The sequence below is a fragment of the Lissotriton vulgaris genome, chromosome 9, assembly GCF_964263255.1.
Source record: "Lissotriton vulgaris chromosome 9, aLisVul1.2, whole genome shotgun sequence".
Classification (NCBI taxonomy): domain Eukaryota; kingdom Metazoa; phylum Chordata; class Amphibia; order Caudata; family Salamandridae; genus Lissotriton; species Lissotriton vulgaris.
In genome coordinates, this window is record NC_141697.1 from 356,630,116 (window position 1) to 356,649,249 (window position 19,134).

The window sequence follows — 19,134 nt, forward strand, 5'->3', positions numbered from 1 at the left end:
TGCCTGGGTGATGTCCCCGCATTCAACAGAGAGACTAGCAGGCCTTGCCCTCTAGTCCTGGTCACATGCAGAAGTCTGGCAGAGCTTCCCCTTCTCATGCAGTCTGCCTGACTCGTTGACAGATGACATGTTTTGGGGGTCCCAACCTTCCCTTCTTATTGTCCTTTTCCAGACACCAAATGCGATTTAAGGTCTGGGTCTTTGAAGTTGTATGTTGGGGTACTGCTTCTTTTGAAGTGGGCACTCATCCTTTTCATCTTCATTCATGAAATATGTCTGTCACTGTAGGTACGACTCCAAAGCTGATTGTCCACAACACAATTCATGGGAATGACCTAAGTTCACATCTGGATGTCATCCACAGTGATATTTGCATCAAAAGGTTAATCCCAGACCCCCAACCCTACTCTTTATGATTCTCTTATCACCCCCATCTCTCTTCCTGAGATGTGTTCAGGCCCATTCCTTGTGATCTATCACTGAAACAAAGAGTAGTCTTTTGTAATGTAAAGGGTGTGTGTTCCTTTTCCCTTCACTGTCTCCCCACCCAGCTCACAGGAATACAGCAATACACAGAACTGCCTGGGGGTAATCCTCTCCTCCTCATGCCATAATGGAACCCAGCGTCCTCTTTAACATGTACCTTTACAGACACACTCACTCTGTGTACCTTCACAGCACACTTTCGGTCCAGCACCGTTCCTCCATGCATTGTACCCTTATTAAGTATGGGCGAATTTTGCGAATCTGGCGTTCGCGAATTTTGCGAATTTGCGAACTCGCAATCCGCAAAATCCGCGAATTCTCGCGAATTTGCAGATTTTTTTTTGTGTTCGCAAGGATTTCTGCCAGTTCGCAAGGATTTCTGACAGTTCGCGAGGGTTTTGTAACAGTTCGCAATTGCGAACTTACATGTCGGCTCGCAACGGTCACGATTATGTTGTTTCTACGTCTGGTTCATCATCACAGGTTCCCAGCACCCTCTGTTTCACCCCTGCCACCCTCTGTTTCACCCATGCCACCCTCTGGTACATCAATGCCACCCTCTGGTTCATCATCACTGTAGATTATGGGTGGAAAAAGCAAGCACACCTGCCTGCTTCAACTGACATGAATTAATTTGGGGTTGATTTATTAATGTGTCACTGTTTTAAAATTCAAGTCTGTCACCTGCTTCCTTATCTGTAATTTGCTTTCTGTTACAGTGCAATTTTTTTTTCCAGGACCTTTGTGGCCTACTTGTAGCTATTCTATGAGCCTGCTGTGAGGGTCAGAGCAGGGTCATACAATTGTTGCAACTAGCAACTGAACTCTGGAGGGGCCCTTGTCAGGAAGCACTACAGGGAACGGTTGCTAATGATGAGTTTTAACTTTTGAACCTGCTTTCACTTTTGCAAAACTCGTTTTCTGCAGAACAGCATTACAGCAACTGTAATGCCCCACCAAGCTTATATGAGAAAGTTGATTTCTTATCCAAAAGTTATCCAAAGAAAATCAAAAGGCCTCAAATCCAAAAAAGTGCAGGCAAATGTCAACCTGAGGAGTTATTCTGATAAAAATCATCATTTTCAGAAGGTCTATGCTGCTTGCTAGTAGATTTCTTGTGCAGAATTGCAATTTTTGTAATTTCGCGAGTGCGAGATTGTTGCTGCCCGCCGCACCTACATGTTCGCAATTGCGAACTTACACCGCAAAGAAAAAAAAATCCGCTGCGTGCGAATTTGCGGATTTTCGGTAAATTCGCGAGCGTTCGCGGATTGCTAATTTACCGAAAATCCGCAAAATCCGCGAGCGTAACGGATTTTCTGCCCATGCTTACCCCTTATATGTACCCATTCACCAGCACAGTATAAACACACACACTCCCAGCACACACACTTAGTATGGTCATGCTGCACAACACTTCACCCTTCATATTGTACTCGATGTAAGCATGACCTACACTCAGCACATACCTTATCCACACATGCACTGCACAGCACTACATCTCTCATGTAATGTGTTCCTCTATGCATACCTACACCCAGTGCATACACTAACTACAACCACACTTGTACTACACAGTACTGCTACATGCTTTTATAGTATCCTTCCAAGGAACACAATTAATGAAGAGTTAACACTCCTGCATAGCTCAGCACTCAACAACACACTGGATTTAGGCTAATGGTGAGTTAAGCCAAGATCAATTGAACTTTTCCAAAGGTGAGTGAGCCTGTTAGTCACACTTAGGATGTGCAGTGTAAAAAAGTCCTGTTCACTACTACTGGTCGCTTCAAGGTATGCTGCCACCACTGCTCTTGTGCTAATAACCCCAGATGAAGGTGGTAGCCTTCTACCATTTGAATGTAGTGCTCTGGGCGCCCCTCCCAGTCCAACAAGATCACAGTCAATGAGAAAGGCCAATGTCAAGGTGCACTGACATGATCCATGTTCACTGGTGACTCAAATTCAGCATTATGGACCCAGACAGCAGAACAGTTGGAAACTCAGGGCAGGGGTGCATACCTTTACCATGCAGGAGACTCTTCTGTCCCAACAGCAAGTCTCAGGTAAGCTCCATACTGGTGCAACCTTATGAAGAATACCCATGGGATGGTTGGAGTGACATCTGTTCCTTCTCTCTGCTCTGTGGATTCACAGAGTCAAGGGCTAAGAGACAGAAACTTTTTTGGCTCATGCTAGTGGCCACCAATGATAGGTAGGGTAAAAAAATCTGGGTCAGACCTTAATTCACTCCATTGGTAGGGGAAAAGGCAGAAAGGTCCCCTATTCCTGAAGCATTATTAAGCTTAGTAGTTAAAAAGTATGGCCTGAATAAACTACAATGCCCATTTCTAAACAAGGGTGCTGTAAAGATTCCTGACACTGTACATCCACTGTAAACCTCATAACTTGAGATTTGGCCAGACAGGAGATGATGTCACATTTGTGGCTTGGGAGAATGGCGATTGTATTGTCTTCAAGACTAACAGGGGAGATTGTGACATCTATGTATGGGATTCATTGTCATTGCATGTGTACCTTATTGTCATTTGAATTCTCTCCTGTGTCTCCTACCTGCCTGGTAGAATGTAGAAAATTATCTTTCAAAGTCTTGAAGACTCATAAGCAAGCTGGAGACTTGAGTGGAAGGAGTTTCTTTTTGTCCTGGAATAAACCTGGATAGAACATACACATGCGTGTCCTGAACTCATGTGGATTACTCAATCTTCTCATTTGGCAACATGGATGGGATACTTGATTATTTCTGACATTTTAAACTCTAAGATGAACAGAAATGTAAACTCATTTATTGCATTGCTTCATTCAAGACTGACTTTACTTTGTCATTGTGTGTGCCTGTTTCCTGCTTCTACATGGCTACTGTTACAGAGGGCTGCTCTGGGCTTGAGATTTGGGAAATCACCTTGCCAGTTTCTCGTCTCTTGCCTGCTCAGTGGTGCCTACTCTCATGCCTGCTTCTGTGCCAACACACATGCACACAGATTTGGTTTGAGCCTTGGAGAGTTCTGAAACGGTAAACAGACATAATATCGATTCCAAAATATCGTTTGGACAAAATATCGAGTAAAAAATATAGACTAGCTAAAATATCGACCAGACATAATATAGACTACAAAAATATCGAGTAATATCGATATTAATAGCCAAAATATCGAATCGAAAATATAGACTAGACATAATATCGACTAGATAGAATATAGACAAAAAAAAATCGAAAATAAGGTAGTTATTAATAATTTTTAATAATTGTGTAATATAAATCTGTAGCGGGTTGTGGGTTTATAGGGGAATAGGGTGGGAAGTAATTTAATTATAATTAATTAATTATGTAAATCCTTATTAGTTGTTAATTAATTAATAATTGGTAAATAATTAAAATATAATTAGTAAAAAATAATAAATAATTAATAATTAATTTTTAGTACATTATTTTCTGTAGCGGGTTGTGGGTTTATAGGGGAATAGGGTGGGAAGTAATTTTATTATAATTAATTAATTATGTAAATTAATAATAATTGTTAAATCATTATGAATTGGTAATTAATTAAAATAAAATTGGTATTTAATTATAAATATTTAATTGATGAATAATTAATATTTAGTAATTTATTTTCTGTAGTGCGTTGTGAGTTTATAGGGGGATAGGGTGGGAAGTTAATTAATAATAATTAATTAATTATGTAAATTATTTAAAATTGTTAATTGTTAAATAATTAATAGTCATTTTAACCCCTACCCTATCCTGCGCTTTCCTACTGTTGCACCCACTGGAGTGGGAATAGTAATTTTAACCCCTACGCTATCCAACGCTTTCCCTACTGTTGCACCCACTGGAGTGGGAATAGTAATTCTAACCCTACGCTATCCAACGCTTTCCCTACTGTTGCACCCACTGGAGTGGGAATAGTAATTTTAACCCTTACGCTATCCAATGTTTTCCCTACTGTTGCACCCACTGGAGTGGGAATAGTAATTTTATCCCTTACGCTATCCAATGTTTTCCCTACTGTTGCACCCACTGGAGTGGGAATAGTAATTTTAACCCCTACGCTATCCAACGCTTTCCCCGTTGGCGGAGGTGGTACAATCGTTCGCCGACGAGTGGGAATAGTAATTTTAACCCCTACGCTATCCAATGCTTTCCCTACTGTTGCACCCACTGGAGTGGGAATAGTAATTTTAACCCTTACGCTATCCGATGTTTTCCCTACTGTTGCACCCACTGGAGTGGGAATAGTAATTTTTACCCCTACGCTATCCTGCGTTTTTCTACTGTTGAATTCACTATAGTTGTTATAATAAATTTTAACCAATTTGCTATGCTACGGTAAAAATATTATATATGTTTAGTTAATAATATGTATTTATATATATATATATATATTTTTTTTAATTTACATTAACTATTTATTAATATTACATTTATTTAATCATTTTAACTAAGTTTATATTAAATATATTTATTTTTATATTAGTTTTAACTTAATTTAAAGACATATAAAAAAATGATATTTTGACAGTCTATATTATTTACAGTCGATATTTTAGAGTCAATATTTTTGTACTTACCTGTATAAAGATAGAAACTCGATATTTTGTCCCTCGATATTTTCTCAGCGATATTTTTGCAAGTCGATATTAATGGGCTCGATATTATTTCAGTGATCCTTCTGAAACATCTGTTTACTCGTCTCTGCTTGTAGCCTGAATGTGCACCATTACCTGTGTGATAGAAGAGTTCTATGACATCTGTTGACTTTTCTCTTCTTGCAGCCTGTGCGTGACTGCGCTTTTGACAATGTCACCTTTCTGGGAGTGCCATGGATTGCCGCTGTTGTTTTGCAGGTTTCCAGGGTTACATAAGGCATTGTAATTTGTCGCGCTGTGATTGGCTGGCTCCAGCTCTTTCCTCTTGTCAGCGTGGAGCCATCACCGCCTCAGCTATTTCCAGTCCAGGGAGGACCTGGCTTGGCAGTTCGGGCTGGACTTTTCCCGTGAGGCACAGGGTCAAGACTGATTTGCATATGGCTGGGTTCAAACTGGAATGGCATGGTGAGCAAAGAAACAATAGATTCAGGCCCAGATCTCTGTACTGGGGTGAATGAATGACATTGTTCTGCATTCTGTCCATCAACTGTTGTTTTTGCATTCGTCACGCTGAGTGGTACGGGTATGCCCAGACGTGGGTCCCATGCTCCCCAATGCCACTGCGATCAAGCTATCCTGGCTGAAGAGGGGTGACACCCCAAAACTGGTCCTAGGATGCTTGTTTGCAGTTCAGGGAAGACCTGGCTTGGCAGTTCGGGCTGGACTGTTCCCATGAGGCACAGGGTCAAGACTGATTTGCATATGGCTGAGTTCAAACAGGAATGGCATGGTGAGAAAAAAAAACAATGGATTTAGGCCCGGATCTCTGTCCTGGGGTGAATATATGACATTGTTCTCCATTCTGTCCATCAACAGTTGTTTTTGCATTTGTCACGCCAAGTGGTATGGGTATGCCCAGACATGGGCCCCGTGCTCTCCATGCCACTGGAATCAAGCTATCCTGGCTGAAGAGGGGTGAAACCCCGAAACCGGTCCTAGGATGCTTGTTTGCAGTGTAGGGAGGACCTGGCTTCACAGTTCGGGCTGGACTGTTCCCATGAGGCACAGGGTCAAGACTCATTTGCATATGGCTGGGTTCAAACTGGAATGGCATGGTGATCAAATAAACAATGTATTTAGGCCCGGATCTCTGTCCTGGGGTGAATGTATGACATTGTTCTGCATTCTGTCCATCAACAGTTGTTTTTGCATTTGTCACCCCTAGTGGTACAGGTATGCCCAGACATGGGTCCCGTGCTCTCCGTGCCACTGGAATCAAGCTATCCTGGCTGAAGAGGGGTGAACCCCCGAAACCAGTCTTAGGATGCTTGTTTGCAGTCCATGGAGGACCTGGCTTGGCAGTTCGGGCTGGACTGTTCCCGTGAGGCACAGGGTCATGACTGATTTGCATATGGCTTGGTTCAAAGTGGAATGGCCTGGTGAGCAAAACAACAATGGATTCAGGCCAAGATCTCTGTACTGGGGTGAATGTTTGACATTGTTCTGCATTCTGTCCATCAACTGTTGTTTTTGCAGCTGTTTCTTCTGGCACCGACATTTGGTCACACTGCCTCCTTTTGTCCTGTGTGAACTGCTTCTGTTCTTGTCAACTTTACAGTGAGGTTAGGGCAGATATTTCTTCGATGGCAGTGACCCACTGGTGCTGACTCTTCCCTTGTAAGCTTTGATGAGGTATCTCTATGCTGCAGTGTGATCTTAGACCTGCCACATTGAGAACCACTTTTATTGCTACTCTGCTTATATTCTCATTGTCTGTTTTTGCAGGTGAATCTTCCTGAATCAGAAGTACATGAGGATTGTGATGGGGGCATGGTGGAAATGATTTTTAGAGGGTTCTTAAAACGTTCGATCATCGTTATGTGCCCAAGGTATCTAGTATACTAATGAGATTTAATTTTGGCAGGAGAAATCAAGGTCCTGACGAAGGGGTTTAGGAATTTCTAACAACATTACGCAAACATGATTCTTCCTGTAATTTTGCCGTGGGTGTAGAAGAACATATCAGAGATCAGTTCATGTTGCACTTCAATACTGATAAAATCAGGGAAGTAGTCTAAAAAAAAAGTCTTTCTCATAGCAAAAAGGATTGAACATTCTGTACAGTGCATCTAATAACTACTGAAAAATATTTCTGTTCCAGTACAGGCTGTGAACACTTATCCTAACAGAATTATTTCCATTGCCAAGTTAGAAAAATCAAAGTTGATGGGACTCATTTCTCTGACTTCAATGTTGATTTTCCAAAGGAATTTCTGGAAGTATTTTCAGACAAAGATGGGTGTGTCAAAGTATATGTACATTGCATCCAACTCCCAAGGGATTCTGTACTAGTTTCCTGTAAAGTAAGAAGTGTTCCTATCCATCTCCAAGATGCTGTTAACCAAGAATTAGGCTGATTGTATGCTAAAGGTGTCATTGAGGCATTGGAAACCTCAGAGTGGGTTTCTCTCATTGTGGTGGCCACCAAGAGATCAGGGGAAATCAGGCTCTGAATCGATAAACAGGTGGTGGTGGGCAGGTTTCCTTAGCCTAACATCATTGAAATGGTCTGCACCAGGTTCATTTGAGTCCTCAGTCCAAGAACTACACTGCTTGTATTACTTCCTGTGGGGTTATTAGATTTAATTGTATGCATTTTGTGTTGTACTCTACCGCATCTGTTTTTCAGAGGCTTATGAGTGACATGCTGGGGAGCACTCCGGAAGTAAAATTTATTCAAGATGATGCTCTCATTTTAAGTGACAGTCTGACTTCACATGTGAGCAAGGTCAAAGAAGTGTGACAAATCTTCAGCTATCAGAGTATAACTTTGAAGATAAGTAAATGCAACTTTTGTCTGCAGAAGTCAACTATCTAGGGAATATTATAACTTTCTATGGAGTAAGGCTTAAAGCGGAGTTTGTCTCAATCCTCTCAGAACTTCCTCTGTCGGAGAAGAATTAAGAGATACAGGCTTTCTTAGGCATGGCTGAGTTTTACAGAAGATTTTTGGAAAAGTTTGCTAATCGCGCATATGCCATCAGAGAGTTGTTGAAGAAAGTGTTCAGTTTAAGTGGATGGATGAGTGTCAGAAGGAATTCGTTGATGTGAAGAAGTGTTTGTGTGGGGCTCCGCACTTGAACAATTTTATACTGGAACGCCCTTGTTATATTTTCACTGACTTTAGTGGGGAGGGGTTAGGAGCAGTGCTCAAACAGGTTCAAGCGTGTGACATGGCCACCATTGGTCCATGTCCCAATGGTCCTGCCCCAACCAACATTCAGCCCAAGATCTCTTAAAGGTGCTGAAGTTAATTACTCAATTATTGAGAAAGAAGCTTTGGCGTTTTTTGGGGATTGTGACAAAGTTTTAAACGTTTTTATTGGGGACTGAGTTTGTTGTGAAAACCGACAACAGGCCTCTGCAAGAGGTCTTTAGTAAAATGGGTCTTGATTGCATTTCCTCCAGTAAGTTGCTCATGGGTCTACAAGACTTCAAATATAAAATTGAATACATACTAGTTTTGAGAACAAGACAGCGGACTGTCTGTCTCGTTTGGTTGGCAGTAATTCAATTGACGATGATGTGGATGGAAGCTGGTGGAAGGATTAGGATTCAAAGGTTTGTGTTGTTACTGATGATTGTATTTCTGAAGCTCTGTGGTCAGAGGAGATCCAAAAGGACACATTTTTGGAGAAAGTGAGAAGGTACTGCAGGGTGCTCTGTCTTGGCTGAAAGGTGATTTGGAATAGTGTTCAGAAGGTGACAAATAAGTTATTTGTAAGCAAAGATCTAGTTCTGAGAGGTAACAGATTAGTGGATCTGGTGGGTTTGAGAGGCCGATTGTTGTATTTTGCACATTAACGGCACCAAGGTATTTGTAAAATCAAAGAGTGTTTGAGGAACACATACTGGTGGCCAGGGATGGACTTTCAGGCTGAAAGGTTGGTAAGGGATTGCTATGATTGCAGACTTAGTGATAAAAGTCACAACATCATAACTGCTCGTCTGGTCTGCAGGAAGATTCTTGATGAAGTATGGGAACAAATATTCTTAGACCTGCTGGGACCCATCGACAATAAGGGAGGTGGGAACAGACACTTGTTAGCCTTGATGGATTTGCTGTCCAGGTGGGTGAAAGGGAAATCTGTACATGATATTTCAAACCATTCAGTGTGTAAGTTTCTTGATTAAGTGTTCTATGGAGAGGGCAATCCGAGTTACATTCTCACTGATAATCAAGTACAGTTCACATCTTCTGAAGAGGAGTTGTTTGTAAAGGAGAGAGGTAGTATTATGCCAGAAAATTCTCACTGTATTAACTGGAGACTAATGGTATGATTGAGAAATTAAACTGAAGATTGAACACTTCCAGTCAGATCTCTAAGGCCTGTGGTGATGATTGGGTTGACGGTATTTTCGACAGCGTGTTGGATTACAGGTTCACCCAGCATCCCGCAACTTCTCTCAGTCCCTTTGAAGTATTCCGGAAGGGCAGACCAAATACCAGATTATGTTCTTCTTGGGTATGGATGAATGAAGAAGGGGTGGTCGGTGTAAAGAAAATATGGAAGCATGTTTGAGCAATGAATTACATACTTGTGACAAAAGGAAGTTGATTTTTGATAACCGCAAGGTGGTGAAAGATCTGGTATGACTTACAGATGGGCAGAGAGGGTAGATCTTGTACATGACACCACGCAGGACTGATTGATACCTCTACCTTGATCTAAAAGGGAATGACCTTGACACCAGATGGGTTGGGTTTAGAGATTTGGATTCATAGTACACAGACATTTGGTGAGTGTAGCGCTGCTATGTGAATTTGCTGAACTTGTTGAAACTCTTTTAAAACTCTTTTAAAATACTTTACATTTACAACTAATGATATTCTGTGCTGGTGCATATTTTTAAAATACCTGATTGACTCACCCTGTGGATACCATGACAAACAAAGTGACACTCAAGTCAGTTTCCAGGCATTAGTTTGATGGTAGCCCTCCTCGGTCCAATGCGGCATTATCCCGATTGATTGGAGGGAGTCTCAGGCAACTTCTGGTGGTAGCGAGGTTGGCGGTCTAGTCGACCGGAAATAGAGTGGAACGCACAGCAGACAAGCGTGAGTGTAGCGCTGCTATGTGAATTTACTGAACTTGCTGAAACTCTTTTAAAAGTCTTTTGTTTTGAAATACTTAACATTTTAACTAATGATATTCTGTGCTGGTGCGTATTTTTTAAATATGTGATTGACTCACCCTATAATGCATAGGCCTCAGTATTGTTGTGGGTACATTAGCAGGTCAATTTCCAGGCAGTTTGATGGTAGCCCTCCTGGGTCCAACGCGGGATTATTCCGATTGATTGGAGGGAGTCTCACGCTACTTCCGGTGGTAGCGAGGTTGATAGTCTAGTCGACTGGCCTCCCTTACAAAACCAAATTCAGAGCGGAAAGTGCAGCCGCCACATCCAGTGGGTGCGCTGGCAGCGTGCCAAAGGTGCGCTAAAGGCAAGCCCGTCTGCCCCCTTCCGTCGCTAGGAGCCAGGAACCCTGCCATTTTGATCCAAGAGCGAGAAGTAGGTTCTAGTAAATCATATATTAGTAGCGACCTACTAAAGCTAAGAGGGCAGTTACATTCTGGGTGCAATCTACTCATGCAAGCAGAGACCTTTAGCAACCTTGAAGGTCCCTTCGCATGCAGAGCATGCAGGTTTCAGAGTAACGCTATGTATTAAGACTTAATTAAGCTGGGTGCCTGCTAGGCTTTTGGACATGGCAATATAGCTATGGCAACCACATCCATCTTTAAAGAGACAGGACAGAAGTCAGGTAAAATCCACGCATTCCCAGAAAAGAGTGGAAAGGCTTTCTCTGCAATGTCAGGTCACTTCCGAAACATGCTACATAAATATAGGATCTGCTTGACTCTGAAAAACCAGATCTAGGCTTCCTGACGGAGACATGGTTAAAACCTGGCTCCACCCCTGCAATAACAAGAGTACTCCCTGAGGGCTGTAAGATTCAAAGACTTGACAGACAGCCCAAGGTGGGAGGTGGGATAGCTATTGTCTACAGAGACGGGGCTACAGTCACCATCTTGGAGCAACGGAGCAATGAAAAAATCAAAATCCTTATTTTCAGGTTAGACCTAACCCCACAGCATAGCTGGAAGGGAGTCTTAGTTTACCAACCCCTGGGCCCCATTGGAGATTTTATGTTGCAGCTGATGGAACTGATAGCATTGCATGCCATCTCTACTAAAAATGGTCTCCTACTTGGAGATTTTAATGTGCATAGCGAGTGTGTGTAGAATACGAGGCAGCAGCTCTATCGGCCGACCTCGCAGCATTAGACATAACCAAGATCAATGATGGCTCAACCCATACTGGTGGCCATACTTTAGATATTATTTTCACTAACTTGCCCCACATCATTTGTGAAATTCCACGTCCTGTGAGTTGGTCAGGCCATGCACTCGATAATTTCCAGATTCAACGACCTAGAGATAAGGAAAAGATTGGCCTTGATTCCAAACAATCATATATACAGTGGCACAAATCACTCCAGAGGCTTTTTCTGCTACCTTCCCAGCAGCATGAGGTGGAAAACATGAAAAGGTAGAGGATAGATTAGCCCACTTCAGTGCCTTGGCTAAAACAGCAATTGATCAACTTGCGCCTTTAAAAACTTCAATGGGTAAACCTAGGCAGGCTCAAGCAACCTGGTTTACCACTGAATTATTAAGTGAGATAGGCAGTTGTAAAAATCTGAAGAGGCGGTGGAGACAGACCCATAATACAAGGGACAAAGACAAATTTAGGACAGCACTAGCCCAGTGTCACAAAAATATAAAAATAGCCCGTAAAGCTGCCATTGCTCAGCACTTAACCCAGGCAGGGAATGCCCCAAAAGCCTTATTCCAGATCCTTAAATCCTTTACGAACCCCAAAGCATGTGATCTGGAAGAACTGCCATCCCAAGCTCTATGCGACACTATAACGGAATATTTTGAGCAGAAAATTGATCTGATTTATAACCACCACAGGCGGTAATACGAAGTCGGTCAGGACGTATGACCACATTCCCTGCACAAGGGGGAAGCCCTTGATGAGCTTTCCCCCATTGACTGGAGACGAATTAGAAACCTTGTTACACACTGTAAAATCAGGTTCTCCACTCAATGTAATACCGGCAAAAATATCAGAGGGTTTCGCTAAACAACTGTCGGCTCCAATTTGCTCCCTCTTGAATGCATCATTAAAGGAAGGTTACCTACAATCAGAATGGAAAGTAGCCCAAGTCATCCCATACCGCAAAAATATCAGGGCCTCTATGAAAGATTTTTCGAATATGCGACCAGTATCCCTCTTACCACTTCTGAGTAAAATCTTGGAAAAAGCACATTAATAAACATCTGTCAACTCACGTTGAAGCGTCAGGTAGCTTGGATGTGTTACAATCAGGCTTTAGGCCTAAACATAGCACAGAGACAGCCCTGGTGGCTGACACAGACAATGTCAGGCTAGCACTAGATACAGGGCAATCCACTCTGTTGGTGCTGTTAGATGTCTTGGCAGCATTCAACACAGTCGAGCATAAGATTTTGCTGAGGAGACTAGAGGAATCTGAGATAAAGGGAGAGGCTCTGCGGTGGATGACTAGCTTCTGCTCAGATCATTACCATACAGTCAACCTGGGACCCTATAAATCTAGGACCAAGAGGTTGACCAAGGGAGTACCACAGGACTTTTGTTTAAGCCCTACCCTATTGAATATCTATGTGGCTCCCTTGGCCGGTCTCCTGAGGACTTACGGGTTCACACGAATATCATATATGGATGATACCCAGCTCACCTTTTCTTTTAGAAAATCACCCAAGACGGCCCAGACCACCTTCTCTACCGGCATGTTAGCAATATCTCAGGGCATGTGTAACAACAACCTACAATTAAATGCCGTGAAGAGAGAGATTTTGCTCTTTGGAGAGGCAGCACTGTTGTGGACCTCATAGTGGTGGCCTGGGGAGCTAGGGGTCTCACCTGCCCCAAAGACATCAGTAAAAAACCTAGGGGTTCAAATTGAGAAGAATCTGAACATGAAGAAGCAGGTGGCCCTTACGGTGAGCACACGTTTTTATGTGCTGAATCTGTTGAGACAAGTATTTCCTTTTCTTCCAGACTACACACGGAAGGCTCTCATTCAGGGGCTAGTTTTGAGTCGACTTGATTATTGTAATGCTCTACTGGTTTCGGCTAACAAGGCCTCGCTAGATCGCTTACAGGTAGTCCAAAACACAGCAGCATGGCTGGTACTGAATGCCCCTTACAGAACCCAGTCGCTTCCGCTGCTGCAGAAACTTCATTGGCTGCCGGTGTGCAAACGCATAAAATTCAAGGTTTGCTGCATCGTCCATAAGGCGGTGTTTGGCATTGGTCCAACATACCTCGTGGAGAAATTCTGTCAATACACTCCCCTTAGGGACTTGCGATCCAGTTCCACATCCCTCCTTAGAGTGCCCCAGATCAAAAAGTCTAAGACAGGGGGGGAAAGCTCTTTCGTATCTTGCCCCATACATTGGAATTCGCTCCCTTTCACACTGAGGCAGTGCCCAGACCATCTTAAGTTTAGGAAATCACTGAAAACACACTTGTTCTAGTCACTTCCCACAGTGCCAGTACTCCCATGTCAGTCCACGAGCGCAGAGATACCCCTTTGGGGCTAATTCAGGTGTTATATAAGCTCCATAACATAACAGTACCCGCATTGTTGTTTTTATCCCTACCAAGGCTGCCATTTGATCAAAATCCTATACAGCACACCTTAGGTAGTTTTAACCCCTTCTGTGCTCGCATCGGCCAATGGCTGACGCGAGCACTACCTCGCGGGTGCTGTGTACGAACGTTGATCGACGCAGCCCTGCCCACTCAGTAGAACGCGTGCACTGTGGCAGAATGTCCGCCGCAGCAAACGGGTTAATTCACTACTATTCAAACTACCCTACTTCCACATTCTTGCTTTCACCATTACAGCAAAAAGTGAAGATCTCCGACAAAGAGCCATCTAGTGGAGCCCATGGGGCATTGCAGAGCCGGCACCACAAGGAGCTGAAGCCCGATGATGAAGCATGACACCCATTTAGGTTTGTAAGGGCTTTAGCTTCCAAAGAGGAAGCCTTGTAAATATTGACTAGCTCCCCAACCGTCTTCCTTTCTACCTTTCACTCCTCAGGAAAAGCCACCCTACTTTTGTTGGGGTAAAACATATTTTGTTAGGCATAAATCTGCTTTTTGAATACTTATAGTCATCCTTTAGGTGAGCCCTAGGTGCCTTTAGGACAGGGTGCATGATATTTAAAAAGTAAGAGGTATATAGTTAATACATTAAAGGTCCTAGCAGTGCAAAGCACCCAAAGTCATTTTTTATTGTGACAAGGCTGACCCGCTCATAAGAAAACACTGAGCTACATTATAACAACTTATAATGGGTAATTCCGGTTTGGGAGCAGCTAGAAAAATGATTCAATGACTCATATTAACTGTAATTTAAAGCCCAACACAATGGCAAAGTCGAGTTTTAGATTTTAAATGACTATTTTGAAAATGACACTTTTAGAAATGTGCTGTTTTCCTGCCTGAAACAAAAGGCTTTTCTGTCAGCTGCCGTGTCCTGCACCAAACCCTGCAAATGCCCAACCCTACCCAGCACATAGCTTTGGTTGCAGATCATCCGTGGGTCAGTGGTTCTGTTAAAAAAAAGACACAAAAAAATTGGCTCAAGGAGTGGTCCCTCTGGGATTTCCCTCACCAATCCAAGTTGGTCAAGGTATCCCTACCCTGGCACCCTAAATATTTTTTAATGCTTTTTTTTTTAGCATATAAGGACTGACTCCCTGAGTCCTAAATTGGCAGAAGCAATATCTTTGGTGATGTTGTGGTGGCCAATCAGATCATTATCTTTGATCAGTTGCATTTATGGATCTTTCACACCATGAACAAAGCAAACATTTTAACCTTTATATTGTCAAAAACAACTGATATTAATACACACCAAATGACAAAAAGCATACTTTCTGGGTAAAGATCTAGCTTCCTGACAAATTTGGTGTAAATTCATTCAGCCATTTTTGCAGTGGGTGTATTTAATTTTCCTATGGAAAATTGCATGGGAAAAACACATTTTAGGCTCTCCTCTTTAACTTAGGTCTCACTTGATGGATCACCCTGAACTATTAGAGGAAGGAGCTGATATGGGTGAGAGACTTCTTTGTGGGAAAGTTTTGTGAATTGTTGTCAAACTGTACCCTAGTTATATGCAAACCAAAGTTCATTTCAGTTCAATTCAATCAAGCATTATAATGTATGTACTACACAACCATAAAAGCATTCTAGACATAAATATTTCTCCATAGTCAATCATTGTAGTTATTTAAACTATTTAAAATAAGTCAGTGCATAACAATAGTCCATCTTATAATATCCTATAGAAATAACTACACCATTACTGGTCACAATATTTATGTTAAATATGTTTAAAATAATTCAGTGCATAATAATTTCTCTACCTAACAGTACAATAACTATGTAAACTTAAACTCACGAATGTAATTCAAAGTGCAGTGCAAAGTTATAGTTCATTATGGGAAATTTCACAATTTACTTCTTATTATAATTATGTAAACAGTAACTCTATAGGGTATGTAGATAAGGTGTGAGGCAATGGCAATAAAGGCATAAAATATAAAAACCTTGTCGTAGATAAAAAAGACCTACTCATTTTCTTATGTTAGGGCTTCCAAATAAGAAATGTCCTTTCTTCTCTTGATTGCCATTTGTATAAAAAGAATAACTACATTACATACTTTTACATTTTCCAAGCTATAGATATGGTTAAAAGCTAATTTGTAGGAATATAATGTATTATCAATAAATACTGACCATGAAAAGGATTTCCTAATATCCCAATAAAAATTACAAAAAAGTATAAAGTGCAGTGTGGTCTGTAGAGACTTTCCATTACAGGGACAGTTAGGAAGGTTACGGCTCCACTTGCCCATTCTTGGAAATGCAAACAGATAATGTAGGGTACCCATCCATAACCTTGTTAAATAAAATTTATATTGCACATTTCTTATTAAGATAAGGTATGGTTGGATACCCGACAAAAGTGGGCCTTCATGAATTAGTCTAACACTTGATTTTGTACTCATCCCAACATCCCTTATGGATTCCCTTGAATTTTTTAGCCTCATTTTTAGGGCCCCTTTACTGTAGGCCTGAATGGACATGGGATCATAGAAGTCGATGTCCACCTTACACTCAATTAAAAGGTTGTAAATATACTGTAGCCAAGGAATTTTCTTGCAGCAATCAAGGGCGAGGCAGTCCATTATTATTTTTTGGGTAAATTTGGTCTCATCTTTAGTCCAGATCCTTTGCCATAATGTAAGGGCTGCTGTACTGATGGAATCGCTAATATAAGGTATGCACAGCTCCTTATGGACTATATATAAAGCAGTTGCATTAGGGAATGCTAAGACCCTCCTTAAAAATGTGTTTTTGAAAGTTTGGAGCAGCGAAATGTTTGCCCTCCCCATAATGCTCCTCCATAACATGCACCTGCGATACACTTACTCCTATATAACATAAGGATTCCCGTACTGGCTTAATTACCAATTTGTTTTGAAAATCTAAAAATACCCTTGCTCGATCGTATGAATTTTAACTTACGTAGACCGATATGTGTGCCCAAAGAGCCATTCCCGTTAAAGAGGAGTCCCAGATATGAAAATAATATTATTCTTTCGATATGTACCCTTCCACGTAATGATTTCTGCTCTTTGTTTTGCTTTTCCCACAAGTCATGACGAAAGTTTTACTGAGATTTAATTTTAGATCTCATTCATGAATTGCATGTAGGTTTATATCAAGCATTAGAGCACATTTGCATCCCTTGATAGTAGAACTGCATCGTCTGCATATAAAAGAACTGGTGTTACATATCTACCTACGATAGGGGCATCAGCATTTAAATTCTGAAGTAATCGGTCAAGGGTATTAATACATAAAGGGAAAATAAGAGAGGTTCAAGAACGCAACCTTGTCTAAACCCTTGGGTAACTTTGAAATAGGGCAAACCAAAATTATATAACAGTGGTACCATGAGTTATGAAAGGAAAGAATTGATGAAGATTAAATATTTATATGGAATTTTAAGCTTTTTATATGTTTTATCTTGATGTCTTATCCATTATTCTAATGGGATTTCTGAACTGTGAATTATGTTGGTAAATATAATATTTAAATGTTTTGTTCCTGAGATTAACTTAAACAGACATACATATGTTTGCGTGGGATTTTAATGAATGTGTTTGCCTGCAGTGTCTTGTCTATTCATTGTATTGGTGAAGGAAATGATTGTGTGGTATCCAAACTTGAGAGTTTTAGGCATACAGTGATGGAAGGTTAATTTAAGTATGATATAAGGCCATGATGTTTGAAAGGTTGAGTATGCGAAGCTCAGCGAGAGAACTGCATATCAGATAATTAGTGAAGGATGTAAACTTAAAAGGTCGTCTGCCACTTGTAGTCATTCAGTTTCATCTTTCGTCTAGCAAATCCACTAGATCTTGCCTTCTGGCTTTGCATCGACAGGGGAACAAAACAATAACATATCATAACACCGGAGCCATTTTGGCTTTTAGCCTTAGTAAGATTGCATACGAGCATGTATTCTATACTATGCAGATAGAGCTGCCAAGAGCAAATTAAATTGAATTCGTTGGAGACTCCCAAAATGTTAAAAAATAGGGAAATGAAAAAAGAATTTGGACTGAAAGAAGAGGTGAGAAATGGTTGAGCAAAGGGTGAGAGAAAAAAAGTAAACACTGCAGTCAAGTGACAACAATGATGATGGACAGGTGGGGTAGTAATTGAGATGAATTATAAACATAAAATATGTTGGGTGGAACGGGAATGGGTATTAAAGCAACCTGTGAGCTGGGTGGAAGAGCAACACCAAGTGTGTGTGGGCGAGAGTGCGATAAGGGGAAGCACCACAGAGTAAAGAGCACAAAAGAAAAAAGTAGTTCCTAGTTGTCGGGAAAGAATACAGGTCATCCAACCCAAAACAATGGTAATATAGATGTGCCAGACATATGAAGACAATGGAACACAGTTAAATAATAAGCAACCAAATACGATTAACAAGGAAGCCCACCAATGGGCGGATCCAAAGCCTAATGTATGTATATTGCATTAGAAAGTACGTCTTCGACAACAGACAGCTAATACTGTCTTTAAGCAAGACCTAAAAATTGCTCCCGTATAGCACGCGTGTCTTGGTTTTATGTACTGAAAACATTCACATTGATCACTACATTTTATGACGACTTTGTTAACATAGCCCAGGTAAGTTGTGAAATGGTTGAAGAATACCGTTCACGGTGTGTGTGCTTCCACTTTTGTAGTGTAGCAGCTGAAAGCCCTTCCTCCACTTCCTTCATCTTCCCTTCATCAGGCAGGATAAAGAAGGCTGAAGAATTCCCAGCATAGTTGAGACGCACAACGACGCAGGACGAATCATGATCCCTCCATGAATTATAGGTGCCTTCTCGTTCCATCATGGGTACTCTCACAGTTGTGTTCTCATCCACCATGAAATTGTCTTCTTTGGTTAGATTGGCATCAAAAACATGTTCCCATTTTCCTTCAAGGCAGAGAGAGAGAGGGGATTCCCATAAAATAACCATATTTTGTATCAATCATCAATACTGATGTATTACAGATGTGTTAGAGAAAAAAATGACATCATAGAATTTCTTTAAATGGCTTGCTAATGCAAATGCTAGATCAAATGTTACTTATGGATAAGGTTTACATTGTTTATTGATACATAATTGGCCGATACCACTAAGTGAAGTGCTTATTGGTTCTCCCAAACCACCAAGAACATAATTTTTCAAATGACCAATTTTCTAATACAACATTTTTGTGTTTACAAGTATTGTCTTTTTTCTATCAGTGACAACCACGGAGTCCTACAGA

General features: G+C 41.2%; 1 protein-coding gene across 1 annotated transcript in view; it reads right to left on the reverse strand.

The window, feature by feature from the left end:
• LOC147690126 (alpha-1-antitrypsin-like) overlaps positions 1-19,134 on the reverse strand; it is a 136,835-nt gene that overhangs the window by 48,335 nt on the left and 69,366 nt on the right. The window contains exon 3 of the mRNA XM_086937727.1: positions 18,526-18,796. Coding sequence (XP_086793853.1) covers positions 18,526-18,796 — 271 coding nt within the window. The remainder of the gene's footprint in view (positions 1-18,525; positions 18,797-19,134) is intronic.